Consider the following 23,959-nt stretch of genomic DNA (forward strand, 5'->3'; position numbering starts at 1 on the left):
ACTAGAAAGACTTCAAGCAAAGGAACAAAGCGTCTGTTTAGGTTTTTGTCTTTTTTAGAAAAAGTGCTGGACTGGAATTAGCCGCCCGATTGAACAGAGACCCCCCCCCCCCCCCCCCCCACCACCACCACCATGATTAAACGGAGACCCCCCCACCCCCCCACCACGATTAAACGGAGACCCCCCCCACCCCGGTGTCTGTTGAGGCCAGCCCTGGTGTGCATTTGTAAATACAGTATTTCAGATATACGTATGTTTCATCTTTAAATCTGAACCAGGACACTACAGCGGCGGCAGAAGCAACACATAAAGAAGCTCATAGTTTTCATTTTCCACTATTTGTCTTTTTTGTCGGAATGGAAACTAGTTCGGACTAACGACTACCGAGCCAACATGTAGTTATGTATCGAATAAAAGGCTAGTCATCTTTTTTTTTTTGTTTATCACAAATGTGTATGATGGTGTGCGAGAAGACAGAGAGACAAAACAACTTATGACGGGGGAAGAAACAAAAGACTAGAGGAAAGAAAAAGCAGCACGAAAACAGAGAAACGTTTCTTCAATGGAACGAAGTTTATCGTCGTGAATCTCAGAATGTCGGAAACGCTGCTTCCCTTCAGACGGAGCCTCGTCCCCCCAGCAGCATCTGTGGGATGAGCAGGGTGTTGGGGTAGTGGTTAGCACGGTGGGGGGGGGGGGTACAGGACACTGTTGTGTCTCGGCTGCTCATCTCACAGACGCATGTTTCTGGTGAACGTTTGAAGTGGGAGTGAAGACACGTCTCGAACGGGTTCAAACCGGTTCGACTCTTTGTTGTTGCTTTCTGGCTCGTTGTGAATGAATGAAAAGATTCAGTGTCATTCTGGACCGATCGCTCCCGTTAAATCCTTCCGCCGCCATTGGATCTGACGAACTCCGATTCCGACGCCGTTTGTTAAGTCAGTTTGTTTGTTCATCGTGTTTTTTTTTTTGTTTTTTTTTTTAAAGAAAGTAAGTGACAGTCAATTGGTCGTACAAGCATGTCCGTCGGAGCGAGAAGTGCAGGTCGGCTTCAGTTTTTAGTTTTTTTTGTCTTTGCGTTTCTTCAAAAAAGGGTTCCAGACAGAGTGGCTACGATCATAATATAATAATAATAATAATAATATAATAATGTAATAATAATAATAATAGCACTTGACTTCACTTCAGCACAGTAAAAAAGGAAAAAAGGTCCAAAGGTGCTTTTTGTGTTTCGCTTTTTAAAAATCTGGTTGGATGTGAAGCAGAGACCCCTGCTCCTCCTCCTCCTCCTGCTCCTCCTCCTCCTCTTGCTCCTCCTCCTGCTCCTCCTCTTGCTCCTCCTCCCACTCCTCCTCCCACTCCTCTCAGCAGGAGGTGGTGGTTGAAATCCCATGTCGGTGAGATGAAGAAGTGACTGAAGTGTATCCAACCGGTCCATCAAGTGTTTGTTTGTTAGTTTTTTCGGTAGTGGTTCCACTTCTGGTTTCGTACATAAAAAGAGGAAATGGAGGTAAGGAGGAGAAATAATGTTGTTTTTTTTTAAAGTGTTGCACGCAAGCCCTGTTGCACTGGTATTTAAAAAAAAAAAGAGGAAAACAAACAAACAAACAAACCAAAAATAGAAGAAAAAGAGCAAAAACATAAACAACTAAACAAAAACAAACAGGTTCCAGCGGAAAAGGAGGTTTCCAGAGACGACTTGCTCCCATTTTACAAAATGTAACAAAAGTTTACAAATCTGACGCCAGACAGGAAAACAAACACATACTTGTATTGATATATTCTATTTACAGCAAGAAGACGAAGGAGGAGAGAGAGAGAGAGAGAGAGAGAGAGAGAGAGAGAGAGAGAGAGGAGAAGAAGAAGAGAAGAAAGTTTTTGTTAGATTGTTTTAAAAGAGTAGTAGAATGCAGCACATCAGCTTTGGCACTCGGCGTTTGTTTGCTTGTTTGTTTGTTTGTTTGTTTACAGTCAGGCTGTTGCTGCAGGCACACATTCAGTGCTCCTCCTTGTCATCGTTGTGTATCCATGGCAACGTAGGTCACGCACAACATCCCCAACAACCCACCGAGTTCCTCCTCCTCATCCTCTCTTCTCCTCTTCCTCCTCCTCCTCCTTCTCTTCTTCTTCTGTTCTGTCAAATAGTTCAACTTCTGTTTGAAGACCAGAAGAGTCAAAAAGAACCTTCATCAAATTGTAAAGAACTTCAGGAGGAATTTAGAAAAAAAATCCAAAGTTTAATTTGTTCCGATCATCTTCAGAAGGGTTAGGGTTGAAACTATTTCATTATTACTTCAAATCATCTTCTTATTCTTTGGAGGGTGGAGGGGCTAACATGAAGGAGCAGGAGTGACAGTCTCCAGGCGGAGGCGCTGTGCGTGACCCACGAGCCGCGAACGAGCCGTTAAAAACGCTCCGGAATTCAACCCCCACCCCCCCAAAAAAAACAGAAGAAAAAGTTTTGTAGCTCCGGGTTTCAGTTTCTCTCTTGATTGTTCCAGTAGCAGCGAATCCCAAACACATCTGTAACAGAGGGGGAGGGGGGGGGGGGGGGGGGGGGGGGGGTCAATCGGCGTTGAGTAGTCGCATCGTATCAAAAAGGAGAGCAACGAAGGAAACGTTCACACGGCGATTTTAAATGAAAACACAAAACTTTCTTAGCATTTTCAGTCTTTTGCGTGACAACGGAGCTCGGAGGAGCTGAAAACAAGAGTTTTTGAAAACGTCCTGACTGTCGCCGTATCGACTTTGTTTTGTGTTGATTTTTAGTTCAAATCTGTATTTTTAGTGTCGCTTCTCTTGTGGGACCAAACAAAAGATGTCAAAGTCGTTCAGTGACACGACTTTACATGTTGGTTATTCAAATGGCTGCTTATTGATTATTGATTGGAGCTGTCAGCCGTCGATCTCTCTGCGCCTTGTTTACAGGAAACCATCTGAACAGTTTCTATTTAAAAGAAGAAAGACGTTAAGACGTTAAGTCTCCTGTCAGATCAGGCGGAGCGGGAACAAGCAGCAGACTCTCGTCACACTTTGCCCCGGGCGGGGGCTTTTATCTCTCAAACTTTGCCTCACCGGGGGGTCCGCTGCTATTCCAGGATCCAATAAAAAGACCTTTTCCCCGAAATCTTAAATCTCCTTCAGATGCTGACGAGCTGCAGCTCCGCATGTTACTCATCCAGGGTCAGCTTAGTGCTGACGGGGGCGCGGGGGGGGGGGGGGGGGGGGGGGGCATCTCGACTTCACGGTGCACAAAAACTGAGACGTCGACTCAAAAATTCAAAATGTCTGGAACTCAGCAGGAGTTAGCAACTGTCAGTCATTGGAGGGTGGAGGGTCCGCCAGTTGAGGGTGGAGGGTCCGTCAGTGGAGGGTAGATGGTCTGTCAGTGAAGGCTCCGTCAGTGGAGGGTGGAGGGTCAGTCAGTTGAGGGTGGAGGTTCTGTAAGTGGAGGGTCCGTCAGTTGAGGGTCTGTCATTGGAGTTTCTGTCAGTGGAGGGTCAGTTGTCAGTCTGTCAAAGGAGGGTGGAGGTTCTGTCAGTTGAGAATTCGTCAGTGGATGGTCTGTCAGTTGAGGGTGGAGGTTCTGTCAGTTGAGAATCTGTCAGTGGAGGGTCTGCGAGTGGAGGGTGGAGGGTCTGTAGGTAGAGGGTCTGTTAGTGGAGGGTCTGTCGGTATAGGGTCTGTTAGTGGAGGGTGGAGGTTCTGTCAGTTGAGAATCTGTCAGTGGAGGGTCTGTCAGCTGAGGGTGGAGGTTCTGTCAAATGAGAATCTGTCAGTTGAGGGTGGAGAGTCCGTCAGTGGAGGGTGGATGGTCTGTCAGTGGAAGGTGGAGGGTCAGTCAGTGGAGGTTGGAGGTTCTGTCAGTGCAGGGTACGTCAGTGGAGGTTCCATCGGTGGAGGGTCTGTCAATGGAGAGCCAATAAGTGGAGGGTGGAGGTTCTGTTTGACTTCAGAGACTCACCTTTTATCCGGTCAGCCTCCCGGACGCGTCGTCCATCTTGCGGTCTCGGTCCAGAACCAGACCGTGTCCTCTCCTGTGTCCGTTGTCCAGCCAGCTTCCAAAGACGTCCCGGACCGCCCCCCCGTTCTGACCCCCATTCTTCAGATCCGCCGTGCTCTGCTGCCTCAGCCTGGTGAAGCAAGGCAACAGCAGGTTAGCAGGAGTCCGTGGACGGAGGTCCACATAGATTCCTTCAGTCTTTTCTCGACCTTCAGTCAGTTCTAGACCATAGGTTCTCAAAGTGCGGCCAATGGCGGCCCGCAGCAACACTCTAATGAATGAATTCCAGTTCCAATCCCAAAAACTAAAGTGTTGCGTTTGTATTTTTGTTCAGTGTATATTCTGAAACCGACTGCACACAGGACTGTTATATCACAAATCTGACTGTTTAGCCTCATTTATTAATTACAATGTATTTATTGCTGAACGCAGTCCAGTAAATCGTAGAGATGCAACCTGATCCTTAAAATGATTGCAAATGGGATTTTCGGTCATTTTGTTTTCCTTTTGGCCTCAGTCCAGTGTTGGGCTAACATTTTCACGTTTTTTCTTTTTACACTCGTTATGTAGTCTCTCGTTATGTGGTGTTTCATGGAGAAATTTTGCTTCCCTCCTTTAATAAAACCTGTCTGTAACGTCAGGACAGACAGATCTCAGACTAACGTCAGAACGGACAGATCTCAGACTAACGTCAGAACGGACAGATCTCAGACTAACATCAGGACAGACAGATCTCAGACTAAAGTCAGGACGGACAGATCTCAGACTGTAACGTCAGGACGGACAGATCTCAGACCGTAACATCAGGACGGACAGATCTCAGACTAACGTCAGAACGGACAGATCTCAGACTAACGTCAGGACGGACAGATCTCAGACTGTAACGTCAGGACGGACAGATCTCAGACCGTAACATCAGGACGGACAGATCTCAGACTAACGTCAGGACGGACAGATCTCAGACCGTAACGTCAGGACGGACAGATCTCAGACTAACGTCAGGACGGACAGATCTCAGACTAAAGTCAGGACGGACAGATCTCAGACTAACGTCAGGACGGACAGATCTCAGACTAAAGTCAGGACGGACAGATCTCAGACTGTAACATCAGGACGGACAGATCTCACAGGTCTGCAGCTGATGGTCTAATCTGGGTCACAGTAACATGGTGTCTTTACATTCTGAAGGTGAAGAATTGTGTCAGTATTATTGGTACCTTCCAGCGAAGCACTCCTGGAGCTCGTTGTGCTGTTGGCTGTTGAAGCTGTTGACTCGTTGCTCCATCAGCCAGCCCAGCTCCACCTCCAGCACCTTACTGCTGCTGATGCTGGTGAGCGCTCCGTCCTGACAGCGCTGTGGGGTTCCGGGTGGAGCGTTCTCAGGGGAGCCCCCCGGCGGCCCCTGCCCTCCGTTCAGGCCATTGCTATGAAAGAGTTCTGCCAGCTCGGCGGCGCCACCCTGCAGCCGGCTGTCGGTGAACCAGCGGGCAAGCTCGGCTCTCATCAGTCCCGTCCGACCCTCCAGCTGGCTCCGCTCCTCAGGGGAAGGCCACCGCATTTGAGCTAAATCGTCCTTGAGGAGCGCCAGGGGTCGGCCGTCCGGAGGCACTGCACAGGGGTTAGGGGAGGACAGGAGTGAAGGTGGGGGGGGACAGTTCAGCAGACTGGCGCTGGTGGTGAGTGCTTTGTGAATCACGTTCAGCTGCTGGATCGGTTTCTCTCCACCACCCCTCTTCGTGCCCATGGAGTTCAGCAGGGCTTGTTCCAGGTTGTCGCGGAGCGCACGACGCTCTGCAAACCAGCTCTCAATTTCCTGGTGAGAGAGGCGGGTGGTGACCACCAGATGGTCCACATCGCCGTGTGTGGGGAAGCTGTTCCGTAAGAAATTCTCTTCCAACACCTTCAGCTGCTTTGCAGACTTTCCTTTCATCCGCTCCAGTAATGGGAACTGGGTCAAAACCGAAGACGTCTTGTGGTGGAAATCGGGTTTAAGTGCTGTCAATGTGTCCACGTCGTCAATGTGCAGAACCCCGTTGGGAGTTGCTGAGGTCTGATCACGGGACCATTTCCTGTCAAAGCGAGACGTCCCGTTGGCCTCTGACAGAGGACTGACCCCCTTGTCTCCTCGGGGGTAGCTGGCTTTCAGCTCCACTCCCTGCTGCTCCTGCAGCTTCTGCCCATTGAGGGGGAACCCTGGAACCTGGGACGGTGCTTTAGCTGGATTGTGTATGGACTGGATGATTGGCGGCCTCCTTATTGGTGAGTTAATGAGCGGAGGGGAGTTTGGCAGGTTGGGATCAGCAGCTGGCAGAGAGTGGGCGTTAAGGGACTTATCTTTGGCTCCGCCACGAGGAACGAATAAAAAGTTTTTAAATGGAGGGGCAAAGATAGGAGGGGGTACTATCATCGGCCTGGTTAAGGACTCTGGAAACACTATGGAGGGAAGAGACACCACCGGCTTTGTTTTGGGACTTCCTAACGTTGAGAGAATCTTTCCTTTGGACGACGAAGATGGCGACAGTAAAGGCACAGCGGTGGAGGGCCTCTTCATCTCTGTGGCCACCAGGGGGACTGCTACAGGTCTCTTCGTGTCCAACGGAACAGGAGGTGGGGCCATTGAGTGGCGGTCTTTGTGGGGAGGGGGTGGAGGAGGGGGAGCCATCAGGACTTTGTCTTTGGCGTCGCCAGAATGGGGGGCGACTGCCATGACGGGTCGCTTGGCCTCGGGGCCAAAGATTGTTGTCAGATGTGGAGGCAGAGATCGTTTCAGGGTGTGGCCAGAGCCAGTGACTCCGGCCAGCGAGTTGGTGCTGATCACACCGTTTGATAAAGTCTGGACGTGACCTAAATGCTGGACTGTGGTGTGAGACACTGACTGCTGGGAGGATTTGGCAGATGGTTGAGAGACAGGGCTTGTAGGTAGGACGGTGAACGTGTGATGGGCCGGAGGGATTGAGCCATTGAACATTTTCTTGCGGGCTTCTTCCACCTCCTCGGGGGACCAGGTGATGCCTTGCTTCAGGCGCTGTGTGGTGAACCAAACTTTGATCTGCTCCTCCGGGTGCTTGGAGGCGGCGGTGAGCCATGACAGCTCAGCGTGCGTCGGATAAGGGAACTTATTGAAGGAGGTGATCAGCGTCAGGTTGTCGTCCAGAGAAGGGTTATATTTGGTGGTGTTCAGGGGAACAGCTATTTTTGGTACAGAGTTGAAGTTGGGTGGACGCTGGAGCATCGGGGTGACATGGGAGAGCCCTTGCAGGATGGTGGGTTCAGGGATGATAACTGTCCCATTGATGTTCACCGCTGTTATTTGATCTTTCTGGATCAACCCTTCCAGATGGCTTTTCAGGTTGCATCCTCCGTAGAGCGGCTGAGGGCCACTTGGTGTTTTCACGGTGGTGGAAATACAAGGTGGAATCATGGAGCCGACTTTGCCGTCACCCTGCTCGTTCATCATGTCGTTTTCAACTGAATTGTCCTTGCCTTCGATTGTCTGCTCTAGAACAGTCTGATTGTTCATCGTTATTCTCTTGAACTTGAAGTTGGTCTCTCCCGGGTGCTGGCTCTCGTTGTGCACTGTGAGCGAGTCAAACTTCTTTGTGTTGAAGTTGCAGACGGCACAGAGGTACAGCGGGTTTAGGATGACATTGGGGTGGCTGGAATCCACATGCTCTTTGAAGTCGTTCAGGTTCTGCGTCACAAATGGACAGTACTTACACTCGTAGCCTCTCGGATGCTTTGTCTGCGTTGTCTGGTTGGTCTCTGGTTCCTCATTGTCCTTGTCCCCACTGGAGTCTTCAATGGCGGGGGTTTGGTCTTCTTTATCAGACTGCTGTTCTCGATCTGGCTGCTCAGGATTCTGATCCACCTGCTGGTCTGGATCTCCCGGATCCTCCTGTTGGGGTTCGAGTTGCTTTGCTGCAGATTCAGACGTTTCTGACTCGTCTTTATCTGTCCTGTTGTTTGAGATATTCATGTCCATCATGTCTTCCGGGTCATCCTTCTGTTCAGGCAGGTCGCCAACGACCCGAACCATGCAGGGGTTAGAGGACTTCCTGCGACTGGACATGGCTGCTGGTGGTGGTGCTGGTGTTGCTGATTGCGATATCGTGCTTTTTGGCTGCTGCTGCTGGCGATGGCGGCGGACGGAAACGTCGGCGTGTCCGCGTTTAGGGGGGCCTCACTGAGGGGGGTCCGAGCTGTCGGTCGAAGACGCTGGAGGGAAGTCTCCAGCGTGCGGGAGGGAGGGCAAGAACCGGTTGACGGCGCCGGCCCAGAACCGGTGGTGCAGTGGCGTCTCCGGCTCACTGGCGGTGTCAGCTACCGGCCGCGGCGTCATGGGAGGACATCACAGACGGCAGCGCAGCACAAGCTGTGTGGTAACACAAAGACAACGAGATGTTAATGTTTGTGCTCCAGAAAAACAACGACTAAAGAGAGAAAATACACAAAGTCATTATGAGACAAAAAAAAAAGAAAAAGACTGGGAGAGATGCATGATGGTCACTGACAGAAGGGCAAACATAGATTATCTGGAAACAAGCATTGTGCAGTTTGTTCATCTGTTTAATTGGTGTAATGTGATTCAAAAAAACAAAACCCAGAAGGCAACAAATTCTCACACTGTCAGACAGTGAGAAACTTTAAGGATTTAACAAATTAGAAAACTTGACTGGAAGCAATATAGCTATTTTTTGGTTCCAACTTAAATTTCCATGAATGGCTTAGTAACTAAAGGAGAAATATTAAATGGAATAAACACATTTAACAAAAATGTATAACAGAATTCAGTAAATCACTGGTTACATTTATACAAAGGACGTGAGACGAGGTACCGAACTGCGGTACCAAGACAAGGTACTAAGACGCATGGGGAGAGGGCTGGATGAACACCTGCAGATCAGTTACGTAAATGTTCATCAGTTACCAATCGTCATATGCTTCAGATTCATCCACGTTATAGGGTTCTTTACATCCCTCAATATATTCCATGCAGATCCAGAACTGTTGACTGAATTAGAGAAAGACTGTTGAGTCGTGACGCGATTACTGAAGAGATAACTGGTAAACATCCAGGATCACACGGCTTCACCAGCGGCTTTTAAAAACAACTTCTGCCTTTATTATTGTTGGTATTTGAAGAATCAAACTTCCAACATGCGCCAAGCAGTTATTTCATGTTACTTAAAACAGAAAAAAACCCTCTTGACTGCAGTTTATATCGCGCTTGTTCAATAATCACACAAAAATTCTTCAAAAGATTCTGTTGGGTTGCCTCAAGTGGTCAATAGATTTCACTTACAGTATATAGAGCTTCTCCACCGCTTGAGCCCTGAAGGGTTTTACACTGTTATTCACATTCACCCAGTCACACACACACTAACAAACACTCCCACACTCATTCACACTCTAATGGCGGCGGCTGCCATGCGGCGCTCAGTCTGGGTACAGTTTGGGGTTCAGTGTCTTGCTCAAGGACACTTTGACATGTGAACAGGTGGAGATGGGAATCGAACCTACAACCTTCCGATTGAGAGTCAACCACTTTACCAACCAGGTTGACAGACGGGTTGGACAAAGACAGAAAGACCACAAGTTAAGATATTACAAAAAACATCAATTATTGGGAAAAAAAAAAAAGAGTGACAACTCGGAGTGAGCCGCCGCCGAGCTGCTACATTACAATGAATCAGAGAGCCACTTAATCAGGACACGCTGTTCCAGGCCAATCACACATAAAACGCAATAAATTGAAGAGTCTACTGCAACTACAAAAGACAAAAAAAGAAAAAAAAAGAAGGAGCCTCTAAACTCCAGAAGCCATTAAAAAGACATTAAGTGTCTTTCAAAGATTCGGGCAAAGACAACTTCACAGGATAATCGCCCCGTAATCATGTAATAAGCGACTCCGTGATGAGATCTCCTGACAGCCGTCAGACATGCAGTGCAATGTGGCAGGTGGGGGTGGGGGTGGGTGGGGGCAGGGGGGGTTGGAGGCAGGTGGAGGGGGAGACAGGTCTTGGCAAGCGGGGGGAAGTAGAGACAGGGGCAGGTGGAGGCAAGTGGAGACGGTGGGTGGGTGGAGGGGGAGAAAGGGCTTGGCAGGTGGACGTGGGTGGAGGTGGCTGGGCAGGTGGAGGCAGGAGGAGGTGGTGGGGCAGGTAAAGGACAGGACGAGCAAACAGTGACACGCAGGACGAAAACTTGCAAGCCACTGAAAAAGAAGACGTTCTAACTGTATCCCAACCTGACTGACGGAGGAGAGGGGGGTACTGATGGAGGAGATGGACTGACGGAGGACTGATGAAGGACAGGAGCAGAGAAACATGAAGAGGGGGGAGGAAGAAGCGGCGCCACGGGGGCGACAGGATTGTGGAAAATAGAGCATTTCAGAATAAAAAGCAGCTTTTTCCTTTCCTCTCAGAAGTTGAAGCTTTGAGACGGGGCCTCGATCAGTCAGGGGGATTAAAAGAGAAGAAACACATTTGCCAGGAAAAAAACGGGGTATTTCAACACTTAATTAGTATCGGCCGAGCTGTTATCTGTCCCACGTGTCACTTAATGTTGGACATATTTCCTGCTCGCGGCCTCAATCGGCCGCTCGCTGCCGACGCAGACGTACAGTCTTTTATAGCTGCACTGGAGTCGACGATCTGCATGGTGCAGTGAGATTGAACTAATCCCGTTATTACAAACCTCATGCATTTACATGGCTGCTTACCGAACGCTGCAGCTAATGAGTCTCCTCATGAAGACGCTCCCAAAATAACAGCCACAGAAACCAGCTCAAACAGGGCAACTTTGTCTGTTTCTGCCCAGGAAGCTGAAACAGACCAACCGGAAGCTGAAACAGGCCAACAGGAAGTTCAAACCGGCCAACTGAAGACTGAAACAGACCAACAGGAAGCTGAAACAGGCCAACAGGAAGTTCAAACCGGCCAACTGAAGACTGAAACAGACCAACAGGAAGCTGAAACAGGCCAACAGGAAGTTCAAACAGGCCAAAAGAAGGCTGAAACAGACCAACAGGAAGCTGAAACAGGCCAACAGGAAGCTGAAACAGGCCAACAGGAAGTTCAAACCGGCCAAATGAAGACTGAAACAGACCAACAGGAAGCTGAAACAGGCCAACAGGAAGTTCAAACCGGCCAACTGAAGACTGAAACAGACCAACAGGAAGCTGAAACAGGCCAACAGGAAGTTCAAACAGGCCAAAAGAAGGCTGAAACAGACCAAAGGGAAGCTGAAACAGGCCAACAGGAAGTTCAAACAGGCCAACAGGAAGTTCAAACAGACCAACAGGAAGCTGAAACAGGCCAACAGGAAGTTCAAACAGGCCATCAGGAAGTTCAAACAGACCAACAGGAAGCTGAAACAGGCCAACAGGAAGCTGAAGCAGACCAACAGGAAGGTGAAACAGACCAACAGGAAGTTCAAACAGACCAACAGGAAGCTGAAACAGGCCAACAGGAAGCTGAAGCAGACCAACAGGAAGGTGAAACAGTCCAACAGGAAGTTCAAACAGACCAACAGGAAGCTGAAACAGGCCAACAGGAAGTTCAAACAGACCAACAGGAAGTTCAAACAGACCAACAGGAAGTTCAAACAGACCAACAGGAAGCTGAAACAGGACAACAGGAAGTTCAAACAGACCAACAGGATGTTCAAACAGGCCAACAGGAAGTTCAAACAGACCAACAGGAAGCTGAAACAGGCCAACAGGAAGCTGAAACAGGCCAACAGGAAGTTCAAACCGGCCAAATGAAGACTGAAACAGACCAACAGGAAGCTGAAACAGGCCAACAGGAAGTTCAAACCGGCCAACTGAAGACTGAAACAGACCAACAGGAAGCTGAAACAGGCCAACAGGAAGTTCAAACAGGCCAAAAGAAGGCTGAAACAGACCAAAGGGAAGCTGAAACAGGCCAACAGGAAGTTCAAACAGGCCAACAGGAAGTTCAAACAGACCAACAGGAAGCTGAAACAGGCCAACAGGAAGTTCAAACAGGCCATCAGGAAGTTCAAACAGACCAACAGGAAGCTGAAACAGGCCAACAGGAAGCTGAAGCAGACCAACAGGAAGGTGAAACAGACCAACAGGAAGTTCAAACAGACCAACAGGAAGCTGAAACAGGCCAACAGGAAGCTGAAGCAGACCAACAGGAAGGTGAAACAGACCAACAGGAAGTTCAAACAGACCAACAGGAAGCTGAAACAGGCCAACAGGAAGTTCAAACAGACCAACAGGAAGTTCAAACAGACCAACAGGAAGTTCAAACAGACCAACAGGAAGCTGAAACAGGACAACAGGAAGTTCAAACAGACCAACAGGATGTTCAAACAGGCCAACAGGAAGTTCAAACAGACCAACAGGAAGCTGAAACAGACCAACAGGAAGTTCAAACAGACCAACAGGAAGCTGAAACAGACCAACAGGAAGTTCAAACAGAAAAACAGGAAGTTCAAACAGGACAACAGTAAGCTGAAACAGTCCAACGGGAAGCTGAAACAGCCAGATCAGGTCCGACTGGAGGCCAACAGCACTGCGGCGCCACCAAGCAGACATCTACACACAGCTCGGTGTCATGTTGTGCTGCTTCGGCCTTCAGGACTCCTGACTAGGAGTCATGTGACACCGGGCTGCGGTCCAGTCTGCTCGCGTCACGCGTGGGCTGCAGTGGGTCAGAACCCGGGTCAGAAGCAGTCCCAAACACACAGAACCGAATCTGAACTTACAGTATTTGATTACAGTTCTTAAAAAAAGTATTGTTGCTCCAGACGGAGCCCCGAATGAACTCCACAGGTTCACTCTGTCCTTCCTGCTCGTCGACACTGAAACACTTTGCGTTACAGGAACAGAAGCTGGAATCAAAGGTTCTCTTGGTTTTTAGAACCAAAACACCTTGAAAATATCTGTCTTATAGATTACACATCAATGAGGTGTTGTTTCAGTGAAGGTCTGAGGTGTTTGCGTTTGTATTCCAGAAGCATTTTGAAAACGACGTCCGTCTCCACGGAAATGTCAGAAAGAGAAAAGTGAGAGTTTGGAAAACAGCTGCTGCAGTTCGTGGAAAGAAACAGAAATGAGTTTCTTCTTCAAAGTGAATCTGATCACCTTGTCCTGTTTTCACCTGCTGACAGATTATTACAGATTAGATAAAAAAAACAAACCTTATAGTTGGTTTCATATGAACACTTTAAACACAAAGTCAGACTTTATCTGCATTTCTAATGGATTTTGGATTAAATGGAAGAAAAACCTGTTTTATTTCACAAACGTTAGAAAAGCTTCTGCGGAGTGAGAGTCACATTTATTTCCTCCATCTGTCGCTGCGAAGGAGGTTTGGACTTTATCTTTCTGTTTCTACAGACAAAAGAACGTTCACCAGGAGGATTTCCTTCCCTCACTTCAGCTTCTCTCTGCTTTCATCTGATTTACATTTTGATTTCAGCCGTTTTTAGAAAAAAAAAAAAACCCTGCAGATTTCTGTGGTTTTAGCAGATTGTGTCTGAACGTGTGAAAAGCAGATATTTGCTGCTTTAAATGAAACATTTCGGATTACGAACTGAACTTCAGCGACGTGTTTCAGATTGTTTTACCGTTCACGTTCCGCTTCATTAAATTCACTAAACAACTTTACTGAGAATCAAAACATTGGAATCACTCAAGAGTTCATTTGTTTTATCTGCTTTTTTTAAAAAAAAAAATCCTCTTAAAGCAATGAGTCGTTAGAGCTGAACTCATCACAATGTTTGGTTTTTAAAAACATTAGTCGCGGCGTCGCGGCTTCCCTCACTCCGTTTCATGTCGCCTCCGAATAAAAGCTACGAAGCCTGTCGGGTGTCACAGCCTCGTCTCACAAACTAAAGTTTCACTTTCAGGACAAAAACAACGCCGTTGTGAAGTCTGGTCGGAGCTGGTGAACAGTTTCGACGTGTGGGAAACCAACTTCATCACCAGTTGATGAAGAGGGTTCAACATCTGTTTAGGCGACGACGAAGCTCACGGTCACCGACGTCAGTAAACACACAATGCTCCGTCTCCGTGGAGACGTGAAAACAATCGAGTCTCCGAGGAAAACGGGAAAAATGCTCCATCTCCGTGGAAACGGGATGAAAAGCAACTTTCTTGAAACGCTCCGTCTCCGTGGAAACAGAGGGAAATAACTGTTGTTCAGGCGCGCCATCGAGTGATGGACGATGGTAGACGATTGACGGCTCGAGCCCGGTCCTCGTGTCTTACACTCCACACTGAGGTGTCTGAAGACGGGTCCTCCTGTCGACCCAGAGTCCTTCTGCAGGAAACTCAGCGGAACCACCAGAAAGTAAAGTTACTGTGCTAGTTACCGTGAATAAAAAGTAACTAGTAATCTCAGAGAGCAGGACAGATTACTGAGCCCGCTGAGAGTACAGGAACTGGAACACAGGCACACACACACACACACACACACACACACACACACACACACACACACACACACACACACACACACACACACACACACACACACACACACACACACACACACACACACACACACACACACAGGAAGTTTCAGTGTTCAGTAGTTTCCTAGTTTTCCGTGTCGGAGCACGCCGCTCGGCGCTCTGCCCCCGTGAGTTCTGCCGCCATCCCTCCATCCTAAAATTTAATGGATGCAGTGACTCATTAAAAAGTGAAGGGGGGGGGGGGGGGGGGTAAAAAAAATTAGGAGAGACGAAGAGAGCGGTGCTTCATTTCTATGGCGTCACCATAGCAACAGCAGCGCAGGAGAGACGGCGAGGTGCCCTTCTGCCGCCGCAGCGCCTCGCCGCCGAATATTAACCAGGCCGGTACGCTCAGGTGCTAATTAGGAGGAGGAGGAGGAGGAAGAGGAGGAGGAGGGAGGTCACGAGGAAGGAACAGTAGAGGGGCGAGTAAGAAACCGAGAGTGAGAGAAGGAGGAGGAGGAGGAGGAGGAGGAGGAAGAATGAAGAGGATCAGAGGAGGTGTGGAGAGGAGGCCAGACAATGAGGAGGAGGAGGAGGAGGAGGAGGAGGAGGAGGAGGAGGAGAGAGGTCAAAAAGGAAGAAGAGTCGAAGGAGGGGGACAAATTAAGTGGAAGGAGAAAAGGAAGGAGGAGGTGAAGACAGAAAAGTGCAGGTCAGATGATCAAGGAGGAGGAAGATGAGGAAGAAGTGATGAGGACAGATAAATAAGGAGCGTGAAGGAAGGATGAGGAGGTGAGAAAGGAGAGGGGTGGAGGAGGGGAAGAAGACATGAGGTGGTGGGGAAAATAGGAAAGGAGAGGGAGGAGGGCAGAAAAGAAGAGAAAAAAGAAAGGAGGAAGAGAAAGAAGATGACGGGAGTCTGGTGTTTGCTCGACCCGTCAGGCTGACGAGGTCAGAGGAGGACAAAGGAGGAGGAGGAGGTTCAGAGAGCCCCAACAATAAAACATGCATGAGACAGTCTCTGCTCCTCTTCCTCAGCCTTCATCATGTGCCTGTGCCTATACGTGTGTGTGTGTGTGTGTGTGTGTGTGTGTGTGTGTGTGTGTGTGTGTGTGTGTGTGTGTGTGTGTGTGTTCAGGACACATGTCTCCATACGTGTATGTATGCGACTTCACGTGACTGTCTTTGTCCTCAGCTGACACAGACGGCCGTCGCCACGTGTTCCTGTGTGTGTGTGTGTGTGTGTGTGTGTGTGTGTGTGTGTGTGTGTGTGTGTGTGTCCTCGGCTAACACCGTCTCCATCCAGCCGTGAACAAGCTATAAGCCTGGGAGACTGCATGTGTGCGCCGACTCTAACACACACACACACACACACCCACACACACACACACACACACACACACACACACACACACACACACACACACACACACACACACACACACAGGTATATAGGTCATTGCAGCTCGTCCATGCTAACAGCCACGATAACACAAAAAAAGTTGCTTAAATAATCTCAACACAAGTTTTATAACGATTCCATCAGCTCCCAGAGGAGGAACCATCAGCTCCTCAGAGGAGGAACCATTAGCTCCCAGAGGAGGAACCATTAGCTCCCAGAGGAGGAACCATCAGCTCCTCAGAGGAGGAACCATTAGCTCCCAGAGGAGGAACCATCAGCTCCCAGAGGAGGAACCATCAGCTCCCAGAGGAGGAACCATCAGCTCCTCAGAGGAGGAACCATTAGCTCCCAGAGGAGGAACCATCAGCTCCTCAGAGGAGGAACCATTAGCTCCCAGAGGAGGAACCATCAGCTCCTAAAAGGAGGAACCATCAGCTCCCAGAGGAGGAACCATCAGCTCCTAAAAGGAGGAACCATCAGCTCCCAGAGGAGGAACCATCAGCTCCTAAGAGGAGGAACCATCAGCTCTCAGAGGAGGAACCATCAGCTCCCAGAGGAGGAACCATCAGCTCCCAGAGGAGGAACCATCAGCTCAAAGAGGAGGAACCATCAGCTCCTAAGAGGAGGGACCATCAGCTCTCAGAGGAGGAACCATCAGCTCCCAGAGGAGGAACCATCAGCTCAAAGAGGAGGAACCATCAGCTCTCAGAGGAGGAACCATCAGCTCAAAGAGGAGGAACCATCAGCTCTCAGAGGAGGAACCATCAGCTCCCAGAGGAAGAACCATCAGCTCCTAAGAGGAGGAACCATCAGCTCCTAAGAGGAGGAACCATCAGCTCTTCAGAGGAGGAACCATCAGCTCCCAGAGGAGGAACCATCAGCTTCCAGAGGAGGAACCATCAGCTCCTAAAAGGAGGAACCATCAGCTCCCAGAGGAGGAACCATCAGCTAGTGGTCGTCGTGAGTCGTCACTTATTGACCAGCTTCAGAAGTATGTTGTTGTATTTTTTATCTTTGTGATAATTTAACGAGTTCTGGAGGTTTTTCTTGTTGTTGATTTTCTCATGAATATGGACTGAAGGTGTTAGATCGTGGGCCTGTCACTCCAGGGAGCTTTTCCCTGAGCGCTGCCTTGCAGGCACTTGTCCAGGGGAAACCTCTCCTTCGCTCTGGAAGAGTTTGGAGGATGGCGCTTGTGTCCGGCCGAGTTTCTGCTGCCTCTCTGCTCTCTCGTTGTTTTGTGATTTTTCTTGTATTACTCTTTGTTGTGTCAACCCGATCGACAAATAGCGGCGTCTCCGCAATCATTCAATATGATCGTCACAAGCTGTTCCACATCAAGGCAAGCATGGAGGAATTTTGTGGTACCTGGGACAGGCACGCACACTTTTTCCCTCCAAAACTGGAGTACCACACGTTCTCGGCGGAGCACCTGCTGCTAGCAGGGCGCCGGGGCATTAGGAGGCGGCGGCGGGGGAGGATCCAGGGCCGGTGTCCAGAACAGGCTGAGGAAATGCAGATCACAAGGATTTTCAACCTGGCCGAGCGGGTCCGGAGCTCCTGGAAGTGAGCGGTGTCTGAGGTCGGTTCCCGTGCGTCATCGCCCGTGAGGAGTATCTCGGACCGGGTCTTCCCAACCCGACTTGCTCGAAATCCTACACCCCCCCAGTGTGTCCTGCTCCCGGTTACCTGTCAGGTGGACCGTCCCATCCAGTCGCGGAGGAAGGTACCGGACCGGTGCGCACCACACCGGCGTTCTGCCAGGATTGCCCTGCGAAACGCGCGTTCCATTGATCTTTTCACCAAGCAGGAACTGGATTTGATGTTCCGGAAACTTGGCAGCTGGAGAAGGAGTGCGTTCACCTTAAAGAGTCGTGCCCCCCGGGCTGCTTCGTGGTGAGGACACCACGCCTCGCGGGACATGGAGGCGGCCTGGCGCTGGTTTTCCAAGACTCTTTCCACTGCAGACTGAGGGACACGAGCGCTTCTATTCCTTTGAACTGCAGATTTGTAAAGTTGGAAACGCACAGTCCTTCCACTGTCTCTTAAATTATCAACCTCCTGGTGCTGCTCGTTTATTTCTCAATGAATTTGGTGAGTGTCTGTCGTCCATCATTAAACTGGAGAGGGTTTTAATCCTTGGGGATTTTAATCTTCACACTGATGATCCATCTTGTCCCATGGCAGCTGAACCGTTAACTCTTATGGACTCCTTTAACTTTGCCCGGCACGGTACTGGTCCCACTCATAAAAAAGGGCCACACTTTAGATTTGTTTTTTTTTTCTCTTGGACGACACGTTGACCAGCTCAGTGTGGAGGATTTTCAAATAAGTGACCACTGCTGTATCCTATTTAACCTGTCATTCACGTTGGCACCTACGACTTACAATGTGGAAACGCAGAGAATCATCAATAAGGGTTTTTTCTGCATCTTTTGATCCTTTTTCCTTTAGGGATTGTGAAAAAGTTTAAACCTTTATGGAATGCTTTAATAGCCATTGTTTGACTGTTCTAGACATTGTAGCTCCTGCTAAACTTTCCCTTGGTGAGCATAAAACAACCTTGTCCGTGGATAAACGAAGCCGTATCTATCGTCAGAAGAAAAAAGTTCATAGGCTCCATCTTAAAGAAATGATCACTGAGTTGAATGAAATGATAAAAGACGCCCGGTCAGCATTTTTCTCTACGCTCATTTCAAATAGTAAGAAAAACCTTAAAATTCAGTTTGACACTTTTGAGCATCTTGTGGCCTCTTAAGCTCCTCCAGTGCCTGTGCACACACAGGAAGAATGTAATAACTTCCTGAACGTCTTTGTGAACAAAGTGCAAGACATTAGGGCCAGCATCAGTCCTCCCCCGAACAGCTTCTGTACTGTATCTTCTCCAGTGGGCTCGTGCTTCACTCCTATCAACCTCGAGGATGACAAGAGTTCAGCGGGCAAGCTGAAACCCTCATCAAGCCCTGCTGACATTGTTCCCACATCTCTGTTTTCGATGTGGTCGGTCCTTGGGTTACTAAACTGATGAACCTTTCACTTGAATCTGGCTCGGTGCCAAGCTCCTTTACGCATGCTGTGGTGAACCCTGTTCTCAAAAAACCAAACCTTGATCCTATGGAGCCGCAAAACTACAGGCCAATATCAAAACCCAGCTCACCTCATATTTGGAGCAGCGTGATTTCTATGACAAATTTCAATCGGGTTCTTGTAAAATGCACTCCACTGAAGCTGCTCTATTAAAAGTCCCAAATGACCTGATGCTGGCTGCAGACTCTGGTCACTTCACAGTCCTGGTCCCACTGGACTTAACATCTGCTTTCGATACGGTGGACCACAACATATTGATCAACAGACTGAAATCAGAGCTGGGTTTTTCTGGGTCGGTCCTTCAGTGGTTCTCCTCATACATAAAAGGAAGAACTGTCAATGTTGCCATAAACAACAAACTGCCTGTCCTGGGGAGTTGCTCAGGGCCCTGTCCTGGGGCCTGTTTTGTTTCTTTTGGAACTGTTGCCTCTTGGTCGTCTCATTGGCGGCATTAAGAATGTGTCCTACCACATATACGCCGATGACATCCAGTTGTATTGCTCCTTCAGTGACCTGCATTAAAAATGCACTTTCTTCAAATTACCTCCAGATAAATGCTGACAAAACAGAAACCCTGATCATCCCCCCTGATAAAAAGATTCCCCTTATCAAAAATCACCTTGGAGCCCTGGAATTGACTGTTAGAACCAGCCTCAGGAACCTCGGGGTTAGGTTTGATCAGGCCACGTCTTTGGAGGCCCACTCTCGACAGCTGACCAAAAACTGCTTTTCCTACCTGAGAAACATGTCTAAAGTAGGAGGACGCTGTCAAAACCAGAACCTCGAAATAATAATACATATCCAGATTTTGTCTCGCCTTGATTACTGCAATTCCATTTTCACTTCAATAAGACCGTCCTCGGCAGACTTCAGGTTATACAAAACTCAGCTGCGAGACGTTTGACAGGTTCACCCAAAACAGCCCACATCACCGCTATTTGATCAAATCTTCATCGACTCCGAGTTAAATTTAGAATTAACTTAAAAATGTTGATTCTCACGTGCCGGGCACTGCGCGGTCAGGCCCCTCAGGACATTGTGGACTTGCTGTGTCCCTACACCTCAGGGCGCGCCTGCCGATCCTCAGGACAGTGTCTCCTGAAGGTCCCAAAGACCCGCTTTAAAACCGGGGGGGGGGGGGGGGGAGACGACCAGTCCTTTTAGGCTGCAGGCCCCAGACCATGGAATGACTTGCCCCTGTCCCTCCGCACCCTCGATTCCACGAGTTTCTTTTAAAATGCACTCGAAGACGTTTTTATTTACGAAAGCTTTCAGCTAAATATTTCTCTCACTTTCACTGTACTTTAAGAAAATTTTATTTTCTGTTTTATTGCACCCATACAGCACTTTGTGATTTCTTTTATCTGTGAACAGCGCTTTATAACTTTTAGACTCCAGGATAGTTTTGCACTGGCTTGTATCGTCGGCCGATGTTGGACAGTTTTGGACCTGTTCCAGCGGGTCTCTGCTGTATTGTAGACTGGTTCTGTACCCGTTTTGAACCGTCTGGTTCACTCCCCCCGTTGGACAACCTTTAAAAGTGTCCTTGAAGATGTGTTTCCCACAGAGAGTGTGTCCGTGTTGGCGACGGAGTGGAAAGGAGGCTAAGAACTCTCCCGGTTCAGGAATGCTCGCCAAAGTCAATCTCAGCGCAAACCGTCTCCTTCTTTCTTTGGAAAATTGTGCCAATGTCAAAAACTGTGCCGGCGTCTTCAGAGACATGACACGCTGGAAAGTCTGAAAATGAGAGACGAAAATCAATCCACAATGAGGACGATTTGAATCTCAGTCCAGCTGCCAGGTCACCGGTTCAGGAGGAAGGTTAACGGGACGAACGGCGGTGACAGACAGCGAGGAAGCAGAGCAACTAAAAACTAAACCGTTGTTGGACTGAAGACATGAAAAAACAAATGGCAGGGACCTGGAATGTCCTCTCATCTGCCTGCTGGACCAACAACTTTCACACTCGTCCCGTCCCTCTGACTCGTCCAGTCTCTCTGACTCATCCTGTCCCTTTGACTCGTCCATCTGACTCGTCTAGTCTGACTTGTCTAGTCTGGCTCGTCTTTCTGACTCGTTTAGTCTCTCTGACTCGTCTAGTCTGACTTGTCTTTCTGACTCATCTTGTCTGACTCGTCTAGTCTGGCTCGTCTTTCTGACTCGTTTAGTCTTTCTGACTCATCTTGTCTGGCTCGTCTTGTCTGACTTGTATAGTCTGACTCGTCTAGTCTGACTCGTCTAGTCTGGCTCGTCTTTCTGACTCATCTTGTCTGGCTCGTCTTTCTGACTCATCTTGTCTGGCTCGTCTTTCTGACTTGTATAGTCTGACTCGTCTAGTCTGGCTCGTCTTTCTGACTCATCTTGTCTGGCTCGTCTTTCTGACTCGTTTAGTCTTTCTGACTCATCTTGTCTGGCTCGTCTTGTCTGACTTGTATAGTCTGACTCGTCTAGTCTGGCTCGTCTTTCTGACTCATCTTGTCTGGCTCGTCTTTCTGACTCGTTTAGTCTTTCTGACTCATCTAGTCTGACTCGTCTTTCTGACTCGTCTAGTCTGGCTCCTCTCTCTGACACTCTGACTCGTGCCATCTCGACCTCAGAACGACCCTGAAGGATCCAGACTGGACTCGTCGGGTCTCAGGACTGCAATTCAATATCTAATTGTGAGCGGCCGGTTCCACGTCAACATGTGATCTCCTCAGCAATAACTTGGACAAGCTCGAACCTGGGAGCACGCACGCACGCACGCACGCTCACACACACACACACACACACACACACACACACACACACACACACACACACACACACACACACACACACACACACACACACACACACACACACACACACACACACACACACACACACACACACACACACACACACACACACACACACACACACACACACACACCTTGTTTACTGCCGCCTCCCGCCTGGCCTCTGTTTCCATGGTTATCACAGGATTTTCATCCTGAAATATTCTGAATATTGTTTATTCGTGTGTGAATCAATCGGATATTGCCGATGCTCTGATTGCATTGATTCTGAAGAAGCTTTATGCGGCTGTCTCCCGTTCTGCCTGATATTTTTTATTTTGCGGCTCTCTATTCATTATTGTATCTGTGATTCAGCCTGCAGCTCTCTTTTCATCCTCTCTCAATAACATCCACGCCGGAGGAGAAACGCTCCTTTTGGAGCCCTGATCCCGCACGGGGAGGTCAGAGGTCACGTGAGGTATTCAGTGCCTTGCTGAAGGGCCCTTGAGCGGGGCCTTGAACTGGCATGCCGGGCTGAACAACCCTCTCTCTGCTCCCCACTCAATCCAAACAGAATCGGGGGAAATCAAAGTTAAATAAAGCAAATGAAAGGCAAATAAATAATCAGAGATCCACTAGGGTTATTCTCATTTCAAGTTGGGGGGGAGGGGGGGTTGGGGGGGGGGGGGGGGGGGGGGGTGAACACCAGAGGAAACTTTAGTCGACAAATCTCCTCAATATATTTTTAACTCGACGTATTACATTTATTTATTGGTTTATCTATTTAAAAAAAGATTCACTTTTGGGAAACAAACATCTTTTAGAGGAAATAAAATTAAAGATATTAAATGAATAAAGTCAATAATATTTCATCTCAGTCAGAAACATTTAATTCATCATCTGTGCTGGTGATGAATAATAAAAAAAAAAAAAAATTAAAATTTGGAACACATTTGTCACAAAATGCCGAAATGACAATAATTGTGAATCACAGAAGAATGTCGAGGAAAAAGTGATAAAATCAATAAATAAAAAATATACAAAACTAAAGAAACACGAGAGAATCTTAAAAAAAAATCAATGTGAAAATAACTGAAGTTTAATCCTCAACAATTCTTTAAAATTCTGTGTGTGTGTGTGTGTGTGTGTGTGTGTGTGTGTGTGTGTGCTTGTTTTGTGTAGCAACTTGCTAAAACATGAACAGATTAATTCCAGAAACAAATGTCATTGTTGATTTCTGTCATTTCATAGTTATGAATTAGAACCAGGTTGAGTCAGAAAGTGAAGGATTGTTTGTGGTGAGGCTGGTTCCCCAGAACCAATCTAGAGTGTGTCAGAGTTCTAGAACGTGTCAGAGTTCTAGAACATGTCAGTTCTAGAACGTGTCAGACTTCTAGAGTGTGTCAGAGTTCTAGAACGTGTCAGAGTTCTTGAACGTGTCAGAGTTCTAGAGTGTGTCAGAGTTCTAGAGTGTGTCAGAGTTCCAGAACATGTCAGAGTTCTAGAGTGCGTCAGAGTTCTAGAACGATTCAGAGTTCTGGAGAGTGTCAGAGTTCTAGAACGTGTCAGAATTCTAGAACATGTCAGAGTTCTAGAGTGTCAGAGTTCTAGAACGTGTCAGAATTCTAGAGAGTGTCAGAGTTCTTGAGTGTGTCAGTGTTCTAGAGTGTGTGAGCGTTCTAGAGTGTGTCAGTGTTCTAGAGTGCGTCAGAGTTCCACCATTGGAACAAGTATTTTTCTACCATTTTGGCCAGAAACGTTTTTTAACGGTCAAAACTTGTCAAATGTCTGTTGTGAAAACGGAGGAGCTGGAAAAGTAGAACACAAAACTAAAATCAGAATCAATTTAATTGAAGAATTGAAATGAGAGCTTGAAGAATGAAGGAGGAGACGCCAGGAGGGAGGTGAAGATGGGGTGAGTGGGAAGAGATAGAGGTGGGGGAGGAGTGAGGGAGGGAGGATTTTAAGAGGGAAATTAAGAGTGGAGGGAAGAGAGAGAGGGGGAAGAAAAGGATGAATTAATGAAGAAATGATGGAGGAGGAAGAGAAATTAGACTTGGAAATCAAGGATGGGAGGAAGAGGAATAAAAAGCGGAAAGAAAAAGAATAGACCATGAACAAAGTGGAGGGAAACAATGAATGGAGGAGGGAGAGATGGTGAAGAGATGAGGAAAAATGAAAAGCTGGAGGACAAAAGGTAGAGAAAAATAATTAAGACAGTGAAAGAAAAGATGAAGGGACAATAAATCAGGACGGAAGAGAAAAAACTGAATAATG

General features: G+C 48.1%; 1 protein-coding gene across 1 annotated transcript in view; it reads right to left on the reverse strand.

Annotated features, from left to right (window-relative positions):
* Positions 1-1,493: 1,493 nt before the first annotated feature.
* Positions 1,494-23,959, reverse strand: part of zhx2b (zinc fingers and homeoboxes 2b) — an 86,476-nt gene continuing 64,010 nt past the window's right edge. The window contains exons 4-6 of the mRNA XM_080484948.1: positions 5,221-8,375; positions 3,965-4,133; positions 1,494-2,523 (exon numbers count right to left, since the gene is read on the reverse strand). Coding sequence (XP_080341074.1) covers positions 3,968-4,133; positions 5,221-8,072 — 3,018 coding nt within the window. The 5' untranslated portion in view covers positions 8,073-8,375 and the 3' untranslated portion in view covers positions 1,494-2,523; positions 3,965-3,967. The remainder of the gene's footprint in view (positions 2,524-3,964; positions 4,134-5,220; positions 8,376-23,959) is intronic.

The sequence above is a fragment of the Lipophrys pholis genome, assembly GCF_963383615.2.
Source record: "Lipophrys pholis genome assembly, chromosome: 17".
Classification (NCBI taxonomy): Eukaryota; Metazoa; Chordata; class Actinopteri; order Blenniiformes; family Blenniidae; genus Lipophrys; species Lipophrys pholis.